Source organism: Annulohypoxylon truncatum (assembly GCF_022578515.1).
Source record: "Annulohypoxylon truncatum strain CBS 140777 unplaced genomic scaffold F4807scaffold_5, whole genome shotgun sequence".
Lineage (NCBI taxonomy): Eukaryota > Fungi > Ascomycota > Sordariomycetes > Xylariales > Hypoxylaceae > Annulohypoxylon > Annulohypoxylon truncatum.
The window spans coordinates 1,057,771-1,079,735 of NW_025953791.1; the positions used below are offsets into that span (position 1 = coordinate 1,057,771).

The following is a 21,965-nucleotide window of genomic DNA, read 5'->3' on the forward strand; positions in this document are numbered from 1 at the left end:
TATTATTATTATTATTAACCATGTTGTTATAATAAATAAGGGTGCTTTATTCCATGTAATCGATACCTCTTTCAATGGCAGTAAACCTTAGCCTTAACCAAGGGTTAAAAGGTAGGTAAATTATATTTAAACATTCCGTATAAAAGTTCGGTTTAAAATATCACTACTTATATAAATGATATTGGGGATAATCATAATAAAATCATGTATTGTTTGTGCTTCATATTTGTCAGAGGCCTCCTCTGTGAGAGCTGATAGCCAGAGGTCTCGCCAGGATTAGCTAGTAGCCCAGAAGGATCGGGGGTTGGTTTATACGAGGCTGCCCTGTTGGTAGTTGGCTTTTGGCTGTAGATAAACAAAGATCTACCTACCTATGTATGTATACCGTATCCCCTGGAAGGGAGTAGTTAGAGGTCTTCGCGCAATAACATCGTCATTCCCTAGCCCTTTGGTTCCGCCTCGTGACATCTGGCGAAACTGCGTTACGACTCGAAACACCGACCTGTATCTTCTAATGTCGGAGGGAACGTGTACTTGAGACTGCACAAAGGCTACAAACTACAGGGAGCGAGAGATCAAAAGTATGGTGTTCATGGAGGATGAAGTCATTTACCAGACTGATGCTCTTGTTTTCTTTTTTTAGATCTACCTCGTGGTATTATGTAAGGTAAATTCGTCAGTTGGGTGACTCCTTTGGCGACATATCTCTTGAATGACCGTTTTCTTTGTTAGTGGTATTGACCTTAATTAATACTATGGTCAACAACGCTCAAGTCTCTTCCTTGTTTTTCTCAACGTGAAAAGGGCTCACTTGGTAGAAATTACGATGTCTGCTCCTTACTACACATCGTTGTCGCATTACTAATAGGGTAATGTTTCCTCTTACTTGCTGCGTTGGAAAGAGACTTATTGAACTAGCAATCTATCTGACTCGCTACAACCCAATTCCATTCAATTTAACCTGTCTATGCTAAAATTGAAAGGAATGTGTCTCAGCTGCCTGCCACTCTTGCCCGACCAAGTTAAGAACTCGACCCTACTATCCTACACCCAGCCTCAACTCGCAACCACCTTGGTTGTTCTTTCTTGTAAATACATCCAGTCCTAACCTAGAACATTTAGAAGAGCTTCAATGACCGTAACCAGCCCCTCCATGTTGTCATGAGTAGATAACTTATCCAGAAGAACGTTCCCATGAGACTTGACGCTGATATAGCGTATATGACCTTCGACCGATTTGGACCTCGGTTCAACCGTAAGGGCGAAGCGGTCATCTGCTTTCTGAATTGCATCCCTGAGCTGTTCGGTATTGCCGTGACAATGGACAGGTCCCCAGACCTGCCTATCTTTGAAATAGAGGGTGCATTTCGCAGTATGGCCCTCCACCGAATGCGGTTTCTCCTCAAGCCAAACGTGGAGCTTGTTGTTCATGATGATAGTGAGTTTCCCTATTGGAAGTCAACATGTTGGCAGCTCTTGTTTGGAGTCTTTGAATTTACCTGTTTAGGCCTGGGTAATAAGTAGAGCGAAGGGTCAAGTAGTAAGCTAGCTTTGTCTCTGTAGTAGGTTAAGAGTGCTGGTGTTTCTGTGTCTTGCTTTCTAGCTTGGGAATGTTAAGTTCTATATATACTTGGTGAATAATCGATGAGATTTCTGAAAACAGCTTTGCTAGCTGTGACAAGGTGATAATAGCTTGGAACAATAGTTCAATTCAATATAATAATTCTCTTGGGTCTTGAGGTCCTTGATTTCTTCGTTTCTATTGGAAGGGGATATCTATTCTCTACCCAATATCCGATATTCGGCGCTTACGCGCTGCTCATATTCCTATTGAATGGTATTTTTCTATACTATGCAGGTATATACTAGTCGGATAATAGTTTTAACCCAATAATCTAAACATATCGTACCTCAATATTGTGACACTAGTTCCTAATAGCTGCATCCCCATCGCTTCCTCTGCGTCCGGCATGTGCGCATTTTCAGATTGTATAAGATTGGCAAGATTTCAGCTGGAATTCTTCGTTTTGTATTGCCAGGTCATCAGAAAGGCCTGCACGAGGTAGTTTTATTTTCAGCTGCGTTCCAAATTATCTAATGTGTTTCCGGATTTGTATAATTTCAGCTGGTATCACTTCCCAAGCCTATAGGCTACTTTATTTTCCGGTAAGCTATTATCTGCCGTTTTTCCGGACTATACGATTTCAGCTCGCATTTTATATCTTAAAGGAGTAATGATGTAAACATTCACTGCAAAGTATCCCACTTGGCAGCTGTAACCAAAGGTTATCGTTCTGACCACTGGGCAGAAGATTGGCCATAGTCGCAATTATGGCGACGAATGCAGGTGTAAAGTCATAGTGTTACCATGATATGCTGCTGCAGCACCAACTGGATTCGCGAGTCAAAGAAATCATGCACGGCCATAACCCTCTGTTTATAAAGCCATAGCGTCCTTCAGTCTAATATGCCCCGACGAAGTATACATGTAAACGAAACCACGGACATCTGTTGAAGAACGCCAAGTCAACCTTAGTTATCGAGATACTGTTTATCAATCACCAACATTACATCAAAATTCGAAGCACGTTACCAACTGCGAACCCGCGAGTTCTCACAATATGACTATCAAAATCGTTCAAGTCGTCAACAATACATGCGAGACGGTCCGTTATGAGAACCTCCAAAGCGGATACTCAGTCCAGGTTAAACCCAAGGATCCGAAGAAATGGGAAAATAATGACTGGATACCCTGCTCAGACTACCACGAAGATACAGTTCCGACAAAGTCCTCCGGCAAATATATCCGCATCACCGTTGGCGATAAAGTACCTTTCAAGCTTTCCGACGACAGATGGACATTCAGTTTTGTTGACTACCCCGACGGTGATACAAGAGAAGGAAACGAGCGTCGGCTTGGTACTTTCGAAGGAGGTGAGAAATTGGTTCTTCGAGTAGATGGGCTCGAAAACCTGGACAAGGTCCAAGTTGCTACCACAATCTACAAAGTGGATGAGTCATTAGGTGCCGGGCATGTTACAGCGTCAGTGCTTTCCAGCTTGGCTACCGCAGTCTCTCTTGTTCTCATGGCAGTCTTCCTGTGAAGGAAAGAAGATGCAAGGTGCCACTAGCTTATATAGGATAGATGAAGCTATTTGAATTGATGATATTTCTGGAGAATTGCGATCCTCTCGGTTTAGTAATGAACTTAAGCCGCCCCTTTAAATAGGTAACGTATTCAAAATACTAGGCGAATTCTTCAATTAACGATTATAAGGGTGAGGCTAATTATGAAATTAATTCAGTGTTACCTATACATGCCTAGGTATATTATACGTTTTGTCATATAATTATTGTCGCAGGATAGTTTACCTACCTAAGATAGGTAGGTGCTTAGATATCCAACTGTTTTACCGACGTTCAACGCTAGTAACCCCCCTTTTGTCTAGTAATACAGGTTTGTCGTCAATGATAATATGTAGTATGCTATTCCCATCTGATTATAGGAACCAACAAAATATTGCAAGAATGAAATTTGGCTGTGGATTTGTCCCTGTTATGTAGACGGAATAGCATCTAATCATATAATCAATGTGCGGAGCAGCGACTCTAGCTCTCCTATAATGTCGTTAAAAATAGCGGACCGAAGCTCCGGGTCGTTCAAATCTTCCGTGCCTAGGCCGAAGTCGCAGTTAATCAGTTTGGAAACCACCTTCTTGTACCTCTTCCCAAAACAGGGGAGATGCGCTACCGTTTTACGGACCAGTACGTGGTCTCCCCATGGGATATCAGACCATAGTCCAATTTGTATAAGTGCTACTCCAAGGCCATATAGGGTTAAATTCCTTATGCCGTAGTTCTCCATAGCATCTTGAACTGGCTCTGAAAGTGGGCAGTCAGGAAGACAATCTTCTCCATTTGGGGGTGTGGGTGCCAAGTTGACAGTTTCCATTGCAGATGAAGCCATTCTAACCTGGATTAAAAGATGTAAGGTATCAATATATGGAGATATATCTCTACCTCCATTGTGGAAGATGTAGACTTGCCCGAGTGTGGACTCTCGGGGCCACCACGGTGTTGAATTATATTTTAGCATAGATTTCACTAAGGTGATTCCGAGTTTGATGCGGTCCGTATCCGAGACAACGTCGTATACGGGAAATCGTAGATAATCAGTGAGAGGAATGGGCGTGTATTGACTGGGATTCACTTCTAACCCCTGTAGGCCCGGATATAGGACAAGCCTTTGATTGCCCTTAATGTCGAGAAAACCAAAAGATTGTGGTGAGGATTTCGAGAAAGCCACAGAGCGAAGAATCAATTTCCCACAACTGAAGCCTGCTTTTGCCAGATTTTCATCATCCTGTTTGCCATGGTCATTCAGGCAGGGAACATTTGACTGGCCTGTTACGAGATGGTGACTATGAACTTTATCGCGGATACGCGGTCGCCTTGGAGTTTGGCTAACCTCGCAGCTCGAGTCGGAGAGTGATATACCGGAACCACTGTGAGCCAGGTCCTCGCAGCTTGCGTAAATCGGTAATAATTTCCTATTGCACTATTAGGATTGTGGTGTACAGCTGGAGTGTTTCACTATACCCTTGCAACTGCAGCTTATGCTCGAAAAATAAATTTATCTTTGGGCTCTTCTCGTCCGTGGAATTCAATAGGAGCTTCATATTATGTTGAGTATCAACGCCGGTATCGCAGGATGCCCTAGTCTGCAGTAAATCATACAGAGACAGAGACATATCTTGGACTATCTCGTACCCAGAGGGTAACGAAAGGAGGTTTGTTGCTACGGGATAGTTCTTTATCTTTGGGATCATCTCTCGGACCATTCGCATCTCTGTGTTCGACCCTTTCAGCATTTCGATATAATCTAGGTAATCTTGCTTCTTGAAAGCAATTCGGAATGCATCCCGGATAGATTTCCACAGTGGCACCTACTAAAGGTCAGCCTGTAGCTCTTAAACTTCTATAAATTTATCATACTGCAGTTTCAGGTTGAGTAAATGTGGAGATTTTCACCAGGAGGTCTTCCATCGTTTCCCGCGCTTCGTTGAGAATCTCTTGGAACCGATCATATTTGTGGCCCAAATAAGATCTTAGACTTTTCTCGAGTCCTTTGTCCTGCCATATTGGATGCTTTTGATCTCTTATCATGGCGGAAACTATCCGGCGGTCAAGTATATTGAGAAGGAGTAGATGGATTTCATCCAGAAAATAACCCCGTTGGATTTCAAATTTCTTCCGGATTTGCTCAATCTCCTTACCATGGCGACGCAGGAGCTTTATCTTGGATGATAACTGGATTAAAATACCGATCGCAGTGACACAAAGGGGAGCGATCCCGAGGGCCAGTGACAATGGATCTGCCATAGCCTTAATTTCAACAACGAGTGCCCAGGTGAGTTCGTTTTGAATAACTCTACCGTAGAATAGGTACCTATATATTCAGAGTAAATGAGAAGTGGAAATCTAGAGGATTAATTGAATCGGGGGTTTAGGTAACTAAGTTATCCTCTTAGCTTAGAGGTATTATCTCTTCAACTGGCAAAAGGCAACAACCTATGAGATGCATTTGCGTGTCTTACATATTACTATTGGCTGTGTGTGCCCCTACAATACAGTGAGTCCAGGTACCTTACGAGGGGGCATTGCCGGCACAGGCTACCTGCTTCGCCCTTCTTTACCACCACTTGAAAATATCATTTGCTGCACATGACAAGCTATTCGCTCAGACGACAACACATAGCCTTATCATTTGGGTTACATTGCATGTAGATATTCCGCCCGACTAGCAAGCAGGGTTTTCATAGAAATATCTTTGGACGGTCTTGTAGAAACCACGTTTTTAGAGGTAATTATACCTACTCATCTACACAACATTACTACGCCTCACAATATATCTCAATGTCTTCAACAAGTGAGCCGAAGAATGACGACTCAGCCTCCCAAAGAGTTGATCGAGTACACAAATGGAGAGACGATATTGCTGTGGAGCAAAACACAGCTGAGGTCGTAGCCCGATTGCATACAACCAGTCGAGAACTATACAAAGCATTTCTACTAGAATTACGCGATAAGAACCGACAGTCAAAATCCCAGTATCGGCAGCTCGAAAGCGGATATACAAACTACTTGATATGGGCTGATGACTACGGAGTACTAGATGGTAGTCTGGATGCTAAGCTCCAAACCTCCCAGCGTCTGCTAAAGTTCACCACCAAGTTATTGATCAATATATGCACCATGCTATGGAAAGGTTCGTTCTTTCGTATTGATTCCCCAGCTCTAGCTAAAGTTTATAGTGTGCTGGACGTACGAATTCGTGAGAAGCGATGCACATTTGCAAAATCTGTACCAAGTTGCCTCAATTACGGCAGAAGAAAGCTCACATATAGTTCACGGCATCAATGACTATTCCGACAGCGAAAGTGATATAAGTGATGATGGAGAGGAGCTTGATGCCCATGAAGAATCTCTACAGGTTGCCTCTGAGACATTGTTAGACGAAATTGGAAATCTTTTAGACCTTGGACCAAGGCTAGAAGAACCAGTACCTGATTATTGCACGAAGAAGCAGCCGCCAATCCCCAAACCTTCTCCCCCTTGGAACGCCGTACAATATTTCGCTGATACCGTCTCAACTAAGTTTCCTAAATGCGATGGCACCTTAGCCAATGCACTAGGCAGATCAAATTGGGATTCTATGATAAGACTACTCACGAGTCGAGAAGCCATATCAAATGTTAAGAGCGGAGAACACATAGGGGTGAAAATGCCAATATCGGCCGATAAACAAGCAACCGGTTTCAAAGATTCTGGCTTGGGAACAAGTATGCCATCTACTAATCTTTATGCTGCAACCGTTGTCTCCTATCGTAGGGATGGGGACACAAGAGCAAGGATACCTCCGCAACCAAAAAACATAAAAGGAGGCCAGTTATTCCAGTGTATTGCATGTGGGGAGAATATAAAGAAAGGAAGCACGAAAGCATGGAAGTAAGTCCTATCATTATTTCCCACTCTTAACGTTGAGATTTGCTTAAAATGAATAGGCAGCATTTACTAGCTGACCTCAAACCATGGGTTTGCTGCGACATTTCTTGTCCGTGTGAGCGTAGACCCTTCGACAGTCGAGAAGAATGGGTTGAGCACCTCAGAAGAAATCACGAGATACATCCTGAATGGGATGACAAAACCTGTCCTATTTGCTCCGAGGTAGTGGTTGGCGGCGGCTATGCAATGATTTCCCACGTGGCACTTCATCTGGAAGAGATCTCTCTCACAGTCTTGCCATGTGATCCTGATAACGACGATGTGGATGAAAATCTAGCAAATTTGGATCTCAATAAAACTAAATCGTTTCATAGAACATGGCAAGAAGATGCCAGCCCCTCTCTGTTTGGTGGCGGTGGTAGCGGTGGTGGCGGTGGTCGCTCATTGGTATTAGAAAACGGAGAAAGGATCAACATTTGGTATTGTGTAAGCAACGCTCTCATTTATTTCTATTATTTACGTGCTAAAAAAACTAATACTCTTAGTGTCAATGTTCGGAAGGTCCGATGGTTGTCCTGAACACCCCGGTTTGTGTATTTTGTAATAGTCACATCAGGTGCCCTAACTGCTGACTAGGATAGGCTTTTGCTAGGCCAGAATAAATGCTTTATTGGCACGTGTTTGAAATTAGGTTCTATTTAAAATCAAGTGATTTGTGTTTATCCCAGCAGCCTCAAACCAGAACTTCAACCATAGAAAATGAGCTGTGGAAGAAAATCTAGACAACATGATATCCTTCGTGAACTCGGGCACTACATACATTACTCGGACTTCATCTCATCCCGACCCCAAAGAGTCATCGTTTGTCCAGGAGCACACTTGGTCGTCGCAGGCATCTGCATAACGACCGACCAACTGCCGGACGCACACTGCTGGTATGAAGTACCGCCAATGCAGTTGAACATACCTTCAGAAGTACAAGATCCCGTAAGTCCTCCAGCGGAGCCCGCTCCCGGCGAGCCGCTACCCGCCGGGCTCGAAGAACCTGCCGGCGACGGAGCGGAACTAGCGGCGGCAGCAGACGAAGGAGCCTGGAAGGCAGGAGCACTGCTCCCTGCCTGTATGACGCTCGTTACGAACCCAGAAGGCGTGGGGGCACCAGTCGACGAGCTCGCTGCTGCGGAAGAAGCACTGCCGCCGTCCGAGGCCGGGGCCGATCCCGAGTTTCCGTTATCGCTCGACCCGCTACCAGCGTTCGTGTCGACATTTCCGCTCGATCCGCTCGATCCACCCGACGACTTTGCACCTTTGGGGACACAGTTATCGCCTTGGACCTTTGCGAATTTGTTGCTCGTGCCTGGACGAACAACGTTAGATCCGGGGTCGGGGTACTCGGGGTCGGTGCCGGGTTCTGTCTTGCACGAATTAATATCAGCTAGGTTAGCGACGAAAAGCTCGGGGAATGAGTTATCTCTTGAAATAAGATCGTATGTCTCATTGGCATTAGATCGCTTTTTGCCTCCCGTGACCGTGATGGGGGCGCAGTTCATGTAGTACTCGGGCTGCCCTGCGAGCTTGCTGATCCAAGTCCAGGCGAAAACGTAGTTCCCGGGTCCTACACCGTCGGGAATCTTCCAGTCGTAGGTGTCGGCCCCTTGGCCAGATTTGCTTGGGCAACCACCTTCGATAGATTCGATTACTTGCCAAGATGTAGTCGCACTAGGTTGCATGTCTTGGGTTATAGCCAACTGACAACTTCCCCCACCACTATAAAAATGTTAGCGCCGAAATTCTGAACAGATAGGGTAGGAAATACTTACTGAACTGCAGAGCCCTTGAAGGACAAAGTCTGACTTTCCCCAACTGCCATTGTGTTGTCAAGCCCATCAGTCTTGTAGAAGGTTGCTGGATCGCCCTTAAGCTTACAAGGATAGTTACTTGAAGTCAACGGAGAGTTGTCGAGGTCAGGGCCTCCGAACGGTTTCGGATTTGCCATAATCATATGGCCATTCACGGCCGCGGAGGCCAGAATGAAAGTACCTGTGATGGTTTTAAAGAACATCTTGATTTCTTCGTGCGAGGTATACTTATTTCTCCAAAGTGATTTATAAAAGTACCAGACTAGTATCGACGTATTATGAGGCCGGCTCGTCTAAAAGTCGAATATGAAATATAATGAATTAGGTAAGGATGAGTTAACTGACCGATTTCTGAGATTAGGCCTTGGCCTCTTATACCATACAGGAGGTTATACATACAAAAGATCTGTGCGGATTGTTCTCGAGCAAACACCCACGACAAAGGAATATTAACAAGAGTCACCGAAAAGCTACGCGAAACAAAGAACCACAACTACGGTATTGTTTGAACGAGAAATAACGAGAAATGGTGAGCAAAGTGAAAGGCATTGTCTAAGAATCCATTTCTTAGTCATTTTATTCCTTAGAGTCTTACGGTACCAGGAAGATCTCAAAGTCTTCAATAATGAAATATTGACGATTTCCTTGTGCCGTTGAACTACGAACTTACGTAATCAACATTGTCTTAGACTCTTAGCAGCCAAGAAGAGACTTAGCGAGAAGTATATCGGTTTATAGAAATCCGTAGTCCTCAAACATTATTCATCTCGTTTGGGTATTCCTTGGGGAAGTAACGTGGGAACATACTTCGTAACTTTTCTATTTAAGTCTGAAGGAAGAAGATAACCGTGAGGATTGTTTGTGTGAGCCTGAGAGGGCTTGAACTTAGATGCCATACAAATGTCCCATTAAGTTTAATGTTTTCCTCAACGAAGCTTAAGAGGTCTGAGTGACCACCTACTTCTGTGAAGTATCCACAGCTTCAAAAGAATTCGATTGTCTGTAATCTTAAGTCTAAGACAAAGGCCCTTTTCAGGGGAAACAGGATAGATGAATATAGTAATACCAGGTATTTACTACTTATATAATTCTTTTTAAGGTCATATTATTCAATTAAGCAGAACGCCAGATTTACCCTCCACCCTTGATGTAACCTAATTGTTGCGCATGATAACGTCATGGGAGCCGGCTTATGCATGCAGTCCCGTTTCAGGGACCTATTGAACTTAAACGGTATAGGCTCCGACTTGTGCAACCATCTTTATCCCAACATAACTTACACTGCCGCCCATGTGTCTTGGGTAGGTAGATCCCATTCTCTACCTCATTCTCTACCTCCCTCTTACCTCTTTACAGCTGAGGACTGATGATCAAAGAGACTTGATCAATATGGTGAGTATACCACCGAATTATTACCCAAATTCAATTTTGAACTCTTAAAAGAAGTGTCGCAAATTTACTTGGATTAAGCATGTGATCATCTCTTTGATACGGACTAAGCTGACAATGTCCGATCATCTAGGCTAATGCGACGACACCTCTTCTCGCCGACGACCGTCGCGACCCCGATGCAAACTCGAACTCGCTAAGCGACTCCGAAGAAGATGCTCTCCGCGGACAATCTAGAGCCACACACCACGGCCGGTCATGGCATAACCGATTGCGAGAATCCCTTCTATTCGCCTGGGCACTTCTCGCAACCGCCGGTGTTCTAGTTCTCGCCGTCTGGGCGTCGCATCAGCAACAAACCGCGTTCGATAAACCCGCCGGCAAGCGTAATCTGATTTTCATGGTCTCTGACGGCATGGGCCCCGCGTCTTTATCCTTGACTCGAAGTTTCAGACAATATACTGAAGGGCTCGACCATAGCGACACTCTCACTCTCGACAAGCATTTCTGGGGCAGCAGCCGAACAAGAAGCAGTTCTTCTCTAGTCACTGATTCTGCTGCTGGGGCGACGGCCTTTAGCTGCGGGATGAAGAGCTACAACGGAGCTATCTCTATGCTACCCGATTCTACTCCTTGCGGGACCGTGCTCGAGGCGGCTAAGAAAGCTGGATACAAGACCGGTTTGGTTGTCACAACGGATATCACCGATGCCACACCTGCCTGTTTCGCTAGCCATGTAGACGTCCGCTCACAAAACGACGATATCGCAGTGCAAGAGGTTGGTAATGGGCCCCTTGGTCGCGTGGTAGATTTGATGTTTGGAGGTGGGCGATGCCACTTTTTGCCGAACGAGACCCATGGAGGATGTCGCGCGGACAATATCGATGTAGTGGAGATGGCGAAGAATGATTACGGATGGAACTATATCAGCGACCGGGCAGCCTTTGACGAATTCTGGGAGGGCGAGAAAGAAGTCCCACTTCCTATGCTGGGTCTTTTCGCCGATACGGATATTCCATTCGAACTCGACAGGCAAAACATGAACGACATCTACCCAAGTCTCAGTGAGATGGCCAAGACGGCTTTGAGGGCTCTTGAGAAGGCCACTGAGGGCAGCGACCAGGGATTTTTCTTGATGATTGAGGGTAGCAGGATTGATCATGCCGGACATGGAAACGATCCAGCTGCGCAAGTCCGAGAAGTCCTTGAATATGACCGGGCTTTTAAGGCTGTCGTGGATTTCCTAGAGGAGAGCAGCACTCCAGGCGTTCTTGTCGCAACTTCTGACCACGAAACAGGAGGATTAGCAGTTGCACGACGTAAGTCTTTTTTCCCCTCTCCAACAATGATTATGATATTTGCTAACCACGTCTCCAGAGGTCAACGCCAATTACCCACAATACTTATGGTATCCCGCCGTCTTAGCGAATGCCTCGTCATCTTCGGAATACCTTGCTCATCGCCTTCACGGTCATATATCAAAGACTTCTGACAATTCCGTCGATAACCTGAAGAAGTACATTAACGAGGAGCTCGTCATCCCCGGCCTTGGTATCCACGACGCCTCTGACGATGAGCTCACAGCGTTGGCCACTAAGCCAGAACAAGCTCAATATACGTTTGCGCACATGATCAGCATCCGCGCGCAAATCGGCTGGAGCACTCACGGTCACTCGGCCGTAGACGTCAACATCTACAGCTCCGGCGGTCCCGGCGCGGACGCTATTCGGGGTAATGTGGAGAACACCGACGTAGGGAAATACTTGAGGGAGTACCTTAACGTCGACGTAGACGCCATCACCAAAGAGCTGAACGAGAAGATGAGCTCGGAGAAGAAGCTAGGCATGCTTGGCCAGGAAACCGGTATAGATGTTGCCGAGCAGGCGGCTACCGCGGTTGAGGACCACTGGGTATCGCATGAGGCGATGGAGACCCAACGGATGAACGTAGTAGATGTGGAAGTATAATATCTTGCTTGGCTTGGCTTTAATAGGGTTCGGGTTGTAACTGTTTGGAGGCTAGAGCTGCATTTTCTTTTGGATTCGTTCATTCATTGGGTTAGCATTTATGGCATTTGAGTAGAGGTGATAAATACAGAATTGATACCCACATATGAGCAAAGCTATACGGAGTCCAAGATTAGGAGAAATACATACATGCTTAATGGCGCAAAGGTGGACTCGGCCTACTTAGAATCTTGAAGAGGATGTAGGCAACTTTCGGCTCCCTTAGCAGGAGTGACTGGGTGACTAGCTGGCTGTTTCGCTACCCCGTTGGAGAGATGTTCGACTTCGGCAGGAGAGTATGTCTGCTACCCTGCGTTGCCGGGTCCCAGACGAGCTTTTGTTGTGGGTAGGACTGTATTGTTCGTTTTGTTGTCTGTTGGCATAGGTTCAAGCCTTTCTTTTTTCTATTTGGCCTTGTTCCTGGGAAATCGGAGAGGACTGGGTAAGATAGATATGTAATCGGGGGATGTTGCTTTGAGTTTTTCTTTGGGGTCATATTCCTTATATATAGATGTCTACCTAGAAAACATCATGGTAGCTCATTTAGAAGCTCGAATAGCAAAGATGGTTGTGGGCGCTCCAACCCAGCACCGAACTTTTGTATTGCTCCAGTTAGGGTATTGTAGGTCTAAGAAATCGAGTAAGTCAGTCATATATCGAGAATTTGCATACATTGAGACAATGGCAAAACTTACTAGCAAAATCTCTCCGCTAAATTCCAACATTATGTTGGTGATCATGGCTGAAAAAACGCAGACCGTTGTTCCTTTTCTCATCTCAGTCTAGTTTTGAGTGTCGACGTGGAAAGGCAAAGGGGCCCTTTCGCTCTTTTTCACAGTGATGTGTGTGTTTAAGAAGTCATATGGTAGTAAGACTATCGAATGTGATTAGTCGTTGTATTAACCGTTTTATTCGTGGTCGTCTTCTGCTTTGCCGAAATCGCCTTTCTCCTCGGTTACTAGAGAAAACCAAGATACGAAGAGGAATCATGTCCCCCTATGTCTAGAGTACGACCTACATAACATCTTATTGTATCTTCTTACGTTTACTAACAAGCTATGAGGAGGCAAAAACAAGGCGGATATACCTTTTCGCAATGTACTGGGAATGAAGACCTCATGCTAGCTTTTACTCGGTCTCTTTAATCAATATTGTATATTTGATCAAAGAATAATTAGCTGGTTTGATTCATGGATACCTATTAACTCATAAGTGAATACCCGTGCCGAGATGATTACCTATTTGCCTGTCCCTAGAAGCTGATGTATGGTACCACATAAATACCCCTTTAATAGTAGATCTCATGTATACCCCTATCCTGACCCGTGAAGTCGACCCCTGTATTGGTAGGTAGTAGTTACATATTATATCTGCACTTAGAGACTAGTATATGACAACTAGGTACACGATAGGGACATCCGTTAGATGTACCTACTAAGGTAGTATTCGTAAGGGGCCATTCCACTCATAAGGCTGAGCGTTATACTGAACAGGTCCCCGTGATATCTACCCAAAGAGCGTCGACGCGTCTTTATATGGGCAACCTCGTACCTCTAATCGCTAAACGCAAACCTTTCCTCCTCACCTTCCCCGTCTCCTTTCTTCGTCCTCATGGCACAACACTGAGCGACGGTTCTTATACGGGAAGCTCAAGCCCATCTCGTTAACTCATTTCGAGTTCGAGTCTGCTTCCCTTCATTGTCACGCATCATAATTCAATCTTTTAATCATTCCTCAAGATTTCCTAGCTTTCTTTTCTACATAAACGCAGGTATGGCACCCAACATTACCCTACTCCTACACAACACCCGGAACCTATTTATTCTAACACTTCCAACCTACTAACAGATCCTCACTAGATTCTGGTGACAGCTAACCAGAACACTATTGAGATCCAACCAACACAAATCCTCGCAACTTTCTGATCAACAACTTCCATCGAGCTTCATCAAGAACCTCGGACATCATGTGTCAATTCGTCTTGATCCAGTATCGCTGCGAGCACACCGAGCTCACCGCGGGTCCTATCTGCCAGGCCATGTTCATCGAGCTAACCCGTGCCAACATTGACCCTACTTCATGGACTATTGAGGGCTGCCAGAATCTCCCCTTCCACCTGCCTGACGCTGTATGTGTTCACCTTCTCATTCGTTTTTTTCCTTTCCGTTATTACCGTTTAACTACCTCTCCCTATCCCGTCTTGAATTTTTTTTTCCAGCTTCATTTTATTTTTGGTTTGTTTTGATATCCATATATTCAAGTCCATCGCTTTCGAGCCGCGTCCGCGATCGTCATGCCACCCATATGGTAAGATGTGGGATACGACGTGATGCTTATCATACGGATTTGACTGCTTGAATTTTTTTTCCAGCGATCGGGAAAACCCCCATCATAAAGACGTTACCAAAACTAACCAATAACCTCCCCTCAGTGCTCCCCTACTGGCCAGAACACCCTCCGCGTGGTTTCGACCCACTGGTGTGGTTGGGAATGCGAGAACACCTACTACTCCGATCTGGCGGCGATTGCCGCCGAGGGCCGTGTCGTCGCGCAACAGCTAGCGGAGCTTAACATCGATTTCCAAGGTCAGGAAGTCCTCCAAGCCATTCACGGCGCGCTCTTCCTCCCCGAGGACCAACCCCAGGCCGGAACCCAAGACCAGGCCCATCAACAGGCCACTCGTGCCACTGAAGCCCAGGAGCAGGCCATCCACCCCATGCAAGCTCAGACCCAAGCTCCTGGTCTCGCTCAGGCTCAGGCTCAGGCTCAGACCTTCCGCGCTCCCCAGGTTCAGAGCCAGACCACTCACCCTGCCCAGCCTCAGGCCCAGGCTACTTATCCTCCCAAGGTCCAGAACCAGACTATCCGTCCTCCCCAGAGCCAAGCCCAGGCACAGATGCAGTCTCAGGCCATGCAGGCACAGGCCAAGGCCGCCGAGCCCCGCAAAGACCGACACCAGGAGATGAAGGACGCCCACGCCAACTACGGCCCCACTCAGCCCACCCAGATCCGCGCTACTTGTCCTCCCGCCTGGGCCAACGTCCCCGGCATCGCTGCACCCACGACCTTGACTCCCGCCAACGAGAACAGCGGCAGCGGCAGCAGCTTCTACAGCGACGACGGCACGTACGGCGGCAGCAGCTACGGCAGCGACGGCAACAACGCTAGCGCTTCTGGCTTCGGCCGCGGCGTTTACACGGGCCCCGGCAACGGCCTCCTCGACGCCGTCCGCAACCGCGACCTCGCGCGTGCTCGTGAGAATAGCCGTGGTCGTACCTATGGCAGCAGTAGTGCTAGCACCATTGGCAATGGAACCGGTGGCGCCGGTGGAGGAGTCAGTCTCGCCGGCAGCGTGAGCAGCATCAGCGCTACTACTAGCGACGCTAGTAGCTACGGCGGCGCCCTTCTCAACGCGTCTCCGTACCGCGCTCCCGACGCGCACCGTCAGTCGCAGCAGCACTTCGGCTTCAGCAACGCCAACGCTGGCGCCGCGCCCTCTTACGCGGGCACCGGTAGCCGCTACTCGCAGGCACAGGCGCAGTCCTACGGCAACGTCGACGCCAACCACGGATTCTTGGGCCTCGCGCGCCCCGTGTCCCAGGGCCAACCCCAGCCCCGGGGCGCTCCCGTCGCGGCGGCAGGAACAGGCCGAGCGCAGACTCACCAGGGCGGTATCCGGGAGGCGCTAGGCCTGAACGCTCATCAGCAGGGAGGTTCTGGTCCTCACGTGCATTGGCAGCAGACTCACGTCGAGGAGGAGGACGATGATGATGATGAGTACGAGGACTGTTCTTCCGACGAGGACGATGACATTTATGACGAACATGTCACGTTCATTATGAGCGCGGAGAACATGGCTGATGGCGATGTGTTCAACTAAGAACGCAGCAGCATGAAGAAGTCCTAAGGACGAATGAAGTCAGAAGCAAGGTGCCGGGATGGGTCGTCTTGATACGAAGGAACCTGGTTTAATAAGCCAGGAATGAATGAACTGGGGTGTCTACATGAGCTAGGTTAGGTACCTTGATAATAACACCACAGTTAAATTTCCTAATACTCTAAGTAATGTGATCCTCAAACGTAAGCGCGAGTAAGATATTCATTCTGCTCAATGTCGGAATTAAGCCCAGTGCCTAAATCGTACCTATTCAGCGTCTACATACTACTCGGTGTCCGAGAAATCCGTCTCATGAAGCTCGTCCGGGTCCATAAAGTAGGTAATCTCGATTCGACCTTGGAGCGTTCCCATAAAGTACTGTTGTAACTGCGCGAAGTCGGATTCCCTGAATTTGAGTTCTCCCACCTGGTTCAAGATATCCACCCTAATCCCCATATGATCCGGCGTGTTAAGCTTCGCGGCAAAATCATATAGCCCGTCGAAGCTAAAAGCAGAGAGAGCATTGACAGAAAGAACCTTCAACTTGGAAAGACGGCCTAGATGTTTTAGTATAGTATCGTCCATCATGTCGCCGCTGAAGCTGAATTCGGAGAGGTTTGGTAGCGACAAAGCAAATTGAGTTACTTCAACAGCCGTGACATACGACAGCATAAGATTCAGGGACGTCAGATTCTTCAGTAGACAGATCGAATCCACCAATCTCATGCCCTGGTCAATGATGAGACCGTTTGTGTTCAAATTGCTCATTAGACCGAGGGTCAAAGATTTGAGGCGATCTTGTGAGCGAAGCACAGCCCAGTCTAAGTTCTCTGCTTCTTCGGATACCAATCCAATATCCAACATGGATAATGAGGTGAGGCGGATGTCGGGCGCCATTAATACCCCATTACCTATAATTAAAGCTTGCGGGACGTGTAAGCTTAGGTCTTTAAGGGATTTGCAACTGCTTATCCAAGCAATTATCCCTTTGAGTACCCCTTCGCCGTAGTCTTCCATGTCTACCCAGTTGTAAAGACCGCTGTTCTCGATTACAAGCGTCTCTAGACCAGTGCAACTGAATAATTGGTGGAGAGCTTTCTTAGCTTGTACGGTTATGCTTCTGAGTGAGAGGCTCCGAAGAGATTTCGCATGGGAATTCAGCGCCATCAAAGTGTTCGGACCAATTTCATTCTTACTGATGATTTCAAAACTTCGAAGGCTATTGGGGCGGAGTGTCAAGAAAAAACTAGCCAGATCGTCGTCGGCATCGGAGCTAACGTCTACTAAATGTCAATATATTATGTCCAGATTTAAAGACATTAGTCAAGTATGATATTTCGTCGGGAAGGGGATCAAGGATAAAAGGAATTGCAACATACTAGCGACAGATTAGCCTTCGTATCAATAACAGAACGCTATAATAGGTTAGATAGACGTACCAATAGTAGCAGGTCAGGTCCGCAAAGTTAGGACAGTATTGAGATATGGCTCTGGCAGCATCAAGACCGAGCACCGACCCGTCTCTAATACGTAGAGACCTCAGACCGCGAAGCTGTGCTATCCAACCGGGCAATATATCGTGAGGAATATGAGTCCCTTCTAAATGTTCCAAAGCTACTGTTGCACCTCTCGAATCTGCCGACATCTTTATGCGTTTGATGATGGAATCGGCGCACTTGTTCATTATAGTCGCGATAGCCGGGCGTCCATCTCGTACCACATAGAATTGTTCCATAGGACCTTCAAAAAAGAAGTTTCTAACTCGTGTCTCTTGGTGAATATCTCTAAGGCAATCGTCTAGATTGCCAATTGAGAGGGAGCGAACATAGACGCAATAGGGATATGCGGTTTCCCCAATACTGGAGAGAATGATAGATCTCCATAATCGTGCCCATTCGAGCCGATTATTATCGTCACCGGTGCTAATCGAGGATAATTCTTGGATACTTTAAAAGACGAAGCTGTCAGTTTACGGACAAACATAGTTACGTGCCTTGGGTATAGTAGACTCACCTATAGATCTGTTCCAAGGCGATGGACGCAACTCTTCTACTGGCGAGAGAACAGCTGAAAAGGGTACCAAAGTCACGACGCGCAGCAAGCTCTTGGCATAACAAGAGAATGATCTCCTGGGGCAGAGAGGTAGAGCGCATTTTTGGCGCAATGGGCAATGGTCCTGGAATTAAAAAAGATGTCTATAACGTGGAATTGATGATTTTTAAAAGCGACGTCTAATCTTGGGTTTGTCCGAAATCGAAGGTTTCCTAAGGTCTGTTAATCTAGATGCACGGTAGCTGCAGCCTGCAGCTCAAGTGTCTCGCAGCATTGATGTTACAGTTACTTTCCAGGGTAAGGTTATTCTCGGGATTTGGATCTACCACGTGCGAAGTCAGTTATGGCACTGGCTAGTACTTTCCTATTCGCTGTCGATACTATTACATGCTAAAGTATACAAGAGTATTCTAAGATGATGTCAGCAATCCTTTGCACTGTACCCGCCGTAGCTAGATGTACCCCGCGACGCGTTAAACATTGGAAGCTTAACGCGACCTTGATTGGACCTCGGACCATATATTCCTAGATCATTCAACATCCCTGCAAGGTCAACGCAATACCAATTCAATCAGCGATATCGTTACCTAGGTATTTCATGGAATATGAACTAGAACTATCACCAATTATATAACACCCGAATTAGAAGTTCGAGACCATCTATTGAAGACCCAATTTATCAGGTTGACTGCGATCCTACGCTGTCTAGGTACTCAGTTCACCTCGTCAATTCTTCGAAGCCAAGGGTAGAGAATTTGACCTCTTCTGGATAGTCAAAGCCATGGCTGTCCTTAACTTCACATTAAGCGAAGAAGGAGTCAATGCTCTGAGAGATGCGTTAGCTTGTCTCGGTAAATTCAGTGAAGAGGTCTCTCTCGAGGCTATGAAGGATAAGGTATGATTATCCTTCTAGCTTACCTAGGTAACCATGATCAATTGCTGAGTCTTTCACGTAGCTAGTTTTCACTACACTGAATTTGTCCAAGTCAGCATACGTATCTTTTACTTTCCAAGCCAGTCGTTTCTTCTCCAAGTACCATTTTGAAGGAGGGCCTCAGAACCGAGAAAAGTTCTTTTGCAAATTGTATAATCGGGTATGTTATTTACTCATATATACCATCACTTCTATTCTTACTTGAATATTTCTAGGCCCTGCTATCTCTGTTTAGAGCTAGGAGCGGCGATAGTGGACATGACAGGGAAAGGGACACGATCATCGAACACTGCGATGTCGCCATAGTAGATGAGCCTGGCAAGAAAAGCAGATTCATCGCCAAGATCGTCTTCCGGAATGGTAGGTAATTCCTAGCGTATTACGCTACTGGCTAACGGGGACGCAGGAATCACAACGAAATACCGCCTCCCCTTTGAAGTTACTCCGCCAGTCCACGCTAAATTTGATAGGGATCAAGCAACAAACCATTGGTCTATCCCATCTCGAACACTGCGACAACTCATGGATCACTTCGGCCCCGGGATTGAATATCTTGATATTCATTCAGAGGACGATGATACAGTTAGCTTCACATGTTTCACCGAGAAAGTTAAGAACGGCGAGGAGGTCCTGAAAAAGCCGCTCCACACGTCTATTGCTGTCGAACGAGATGAATTCGAGGATTTCGTCGTCGAAGAAGACAAGCTACACATCGTTATCAGCGTCAAAGACTTCAGGGCGATTATCCAGCATGCAGGACTTATTGGATGCCCAATTTCAGCTTACTATTCCATCCCGTCTAAGCCTATGCAATTTAAGTACGATGGTGACGGGGTCAAATGCGAATTCCTTCTAATGACAATTGGCGAAAGAGGCGCACCTGGCCAGAAGGCCAAGAAAACCCGCGGTGGCGCCAAAGGACCGAAGCCGCCGCAGCTCGAGGCTTCCAGTAGGGCTGCATCGCACGCGCCTACACCAGCTCCTCATATACCTCCTCCTAAGCCACAAGCGCCACGAGTCGATCCAGTTCCTTCTCTGAGACCGCCCATTACTCGTCCTTCTCAACGACCGCCCCCAGCAACAATGCAATCCGAGTCTCTCTTTGTGCCTCAGGATGATGAGAACCAGTGGGATCCTGTGAATGTCGGCGAAGATGAAGACGAGGAAGAAAATACTCGTCTAGAGTGGGATGTCAGCGGGGATTTCGTGAGTATCTCCTTTTTCCTAATCGTGTGATTCGAAGTTATTGACATGACCGCAGAATCAGAATCAGCCAGCCATGAGTAGGAGGGCTATGATGGCAAACCAGGACACCAATGAGTCGAGACCAGACGATCCGAGTGAGCCTCTCCCTTTTCACCTTGAACCAACGCAACGACTCTCGCAAGTTCGTAAATTTGGCTTCTTTGACGACTAGCGGTTTGCATGGGCACCTTGGGGTCTACGCCTTATTTCTTCATGGGCGAATATATGACAGTCGAGCTTTCGCTGCTTAGGGAGGAGGGGTCAAAATGTCTGCGAGGGGTAATGTCTCAGAGGTAAAGTCCTTCTGTCGTGATATTGATCCAACTTGTAGCACACCCAGCTCCAATAGCTGTAATCTTAGATCCCTCTGGCATATTCTTCAATGACGCAAGTACGTTCCATCGTCCCTTAACATCTCCGTACTTTTCGGTTTGTGGTCCGCAATTTCCATGCTCACCCCAACCCCAGGATAAGACATCTCCATCCTTGGTCAATGCCAGAACATGCTCGCTTCCAGCAGCGACATTCTCTAGCTCTGGAAGTAATAGGGGTGGGAGCTGGCCGTGGTCGTCCCGGCCCCATGCGACAAGTTGACCGTTTCGCTGTAAGACATAGATACTCCCCCAACTTGCGCCAATCGTATTCCAATTAGGTATCTCAACAGGTGCGGCGCTTTTCAGACCCCATTTATCGGCCCCGACAACAATTATACGGCCATCTCCAGGCTCACTAACGAAACAAGTCGTATACTGACAACATACCGCATCGGACACCTTGAAAGGAATTCCTTTGATTTTCTGAGGATGGTGAATTACGCCTTTTGAATCAGCCGTATCAGCTAATTCCCCTAATTGGCCCTTTCGGCCGTTACCCCAGCCGTAAACGTCCCCATTGTCTAGCAAGACGACAACGTGTCTAAATCCAGCGGCAAGACTTCGAACTTCCGTTCCTGACGGAGGGAAATTATTAAGCAAAGCCGGCGTTTCCAAGGTAGCTGATTCGGAGTTTGCGCATGCCGCCCCTATATCAGGTACTCCACATGTGTAAACTTGCGTCGCTCTATTATCTTCATCCTTTAGAACAATAACGGACGAGTCCCACGTGCAAGCTACGTGGGCGACGGGGCCGAGGTGCTCCGAGGTTGAAAGGATTAGCTCATGGAATTTGGATGCATCCGTATCCCCAGCGTCTTTCACGATCCCACAGGCGCCGCTTGACGAATCCCCGGACCAATACGCTTTTCCGGTTTCCGTGACGATAATGGAATGGTTACCTCCGGCTGCAATTTGCACAATTTCGTCGTCGGGAGCTTCGCCGATGAACTCGACTTGCTTCGGTACGGAGACGTCCTCCTTGTGCCCTATGCCAAGTTGGCCCGACCCATTTGAGCCGAGCGCGAAGAGACCGTTCATAGTGACTTAATCACAGTGCACAAGTCATGAAATCGTGTATAAGCTGCGACACACTTATTCTAAAGTCGGCCGCGATATGCCTCTAACCTTGTGGCTTAGGTGTTTATTGGTGGACTTGATCCGAGTGGCTGAAAACAAATATAAGCCACATTCTTTCCGGGTTCATATTGTTCCGCACCTAGTCGA

General features: G+C 46.9%; 9 protein-coding genes across 9 annotated transcripts; 4 read left to right on the forward strand and 5 right to left on the reverse strand.

Annotated features, from left to right (window-relative positions):
• Window positions 1-1,104: 1,104 nt before the first annotated feature.
• F4807DRAFT_457240 (uncharacterized protein) lies at window positions 1,105-1,431 on the reverse strand (the record flags this gene model as incomplete). The annotated part of the gene is made up of 1 exon (XM_048001010.1): window positions 1,105-1,431. One exon carries the CDS (start codon window positions 1,429-1,431, stop codon window positions 1,105-1,107), a length of 327 nt encoding a protein of 108 aa, XP_047857675.1.
• A 945-nt stretch (window positions 1,432-2,376) lies between these two features.
• Window positions 2,377-3,180, forward strand: F4807DRAFT_413085 (uncharacterized protein). Its single transcript, XM_047996837.1, has one exon. It carries the CDS (start codon window positions 2,622-2,624, stop codon window positions 3,102-3,104), a length of 483 nt encoding a protein of 160 aa, XP_047857676.1. The 5' UTR covers window positions 2,377-2,621; the 3' UTR covers window positions 3,105-3,180.
• A 2-nt stretch (window positions 3,181-3,182) lies between these two features.
• On the reverse strand, window positions 3,183-5,462 carry F4807DRAFT_413087 (uncharacterized protein). Its single transcript, XM_047996838.1, has 3 exons — window positions 4,996-5,462; window positions 4,600-4,946; window positions 3,183-4,550 (listed from the first exon to the last, which is right to left on the reverse strand). Exons 1-3 carry the CDS (start codon window positions 5,380-5,382, stop codon window positions 3,581-3,583), a joined length of 1,704 nt encoding a protein of 567 aa, XP_047857677.1. The 5' UTR covers window positions 5,383-5,462; the 3' UTR covers window positions 3,183-3,580.
• A 380-nt stretch (window positions 5,463-5,842) lies between these two features.
• On the forward strand, window positions 5,843-7,662 carry F4807DRAFT_413088 (uncharacterized protein). Its single transcript, XM_047996839.1, has 4 exons — window positions 5,843-6,268; window positions 6,315-7,008; window positions 7,065-7,491; window positions 7,551-7,662. Exons 1-4 carry the CDS (start codon window positions 5,917-5,919, stop codon window positions 7,635-7,637), a joined length of 1,560 nt encoding a protein of 519 aa, XP_047857678.1. The 5' UTR covers window positions 5,843-5,916; the 3' UTR covers window positions 7,638-7,662.
• Window positions 7,663-7,826: 164 nt separating this feature from the next.
• F4807DRAFT_471611 (lytic polysaccharide monooxygenase) lies at window positions 7,827-9,067 on the reverse strand (the record flags this gene model as incomplete). The annotated part of the gene is made up of 2 exons (XM_048002937.1): window positions 7,827-8,772; window positions 8,826-9,067. 2 exons carry the CDS (start codon window positions 9,065-9,067, stop codon window positions 7,827-7,829), a joined length of 1,188 nt encoding a protein of 395 aa, XP_047857679.1.
• A 1,074-nt stretch (window positions 9,068-10,141) lies between these two features.
• F4807DRAFT_413089 (alkaline phosphatase-like protein) lies at window positions 10,142-12,459 on the forward strand. Its single transcript, XM_047996840.1, has 3 exons — window positions 10,142-10,256; window positions 10,387-11,572; window positions 11,631-12,459. The coding sequence occupies exons 1-3, from the start codon at window positions 10,254-10,256 to the stop codon at window positions 12,218-12,220; spliced, it is 1,779 nt and encodes a 592-aa protein (XP_047857680.1). The 5' UTR covers window positions 10,142-10,253; the 3' UTR covers window positions 12,221-12,459.
• Window positions 12,460-16,038: 3,579 nt separating this feature from the next.
• F4807DRAFT_413091 (uncharacterized protein) lies at window positions 16,039-18,401 on the reverse strand. Its single transcript, XM_047996841.1, has 3 exons — window positions 18,150-18,401; window positions 17,577-18,082; window positions 16,039-17,416 (listed from the first exon to the last, which is right to left on the reverse strand). Exons 1-3 carry the CDS (start codon window positions 18,287-18,289, stop codon window positions 16,422-16,424), a joined length of 1,641 nt encoding a protein of 546 aa, XP_047857681.1. The 5' UTR covers window positions 18,290-18,401; the 3' UTR covers window positions 16,039-16,421.
• A 157-nt stretch (window positions 18,402-18,558) lies between these two features.
• F4807DRAFT_312857 (Rad9-domain-containing protein) lies at window positions 18,559-20,606 on the forward strand. Its single transcript, XM_047995084.1, has 5 exons — window positions 18,559-19,083; window positions 19,145-19,282; window positions 19,338-19,482; window positions 19,529-20,328; window positions 20,384-20,606. Exons 1-5 carry the CDS (start codon window positions 18,970-18,972, stop codon window positions 20,537-20,539), a joined length of 1,353 nt encoding a protein of 450 aa, XP_047857682.1. The 5' UTR covers window positions 18,559-18,969; the 3' UTR covers window positions 20,540-20,606.
• A 3-nt stretch (window positions 20,607-20,609) lies between these two features.
• Window positions 20,610-21,779, reverse strand: F4807DRAFT_471622 (RCC1/BLIP-II; the record flags this gene model as incomplete). Its single annotated transcript, XM_048002938.1, has 1 exon — window positions 20,610-21,779. One exon carries the CDS (start codon window positions 21,777-21,779, stop codon window positions 20,655-20,657), a length of 1,125 nt encoding a protein of 374 aa, XP_047857683.1. The 3' UTR covers window positions 20,610-20,654.
• Window positions 21,780-21,965: the final 186 nt, after the last annotated feature.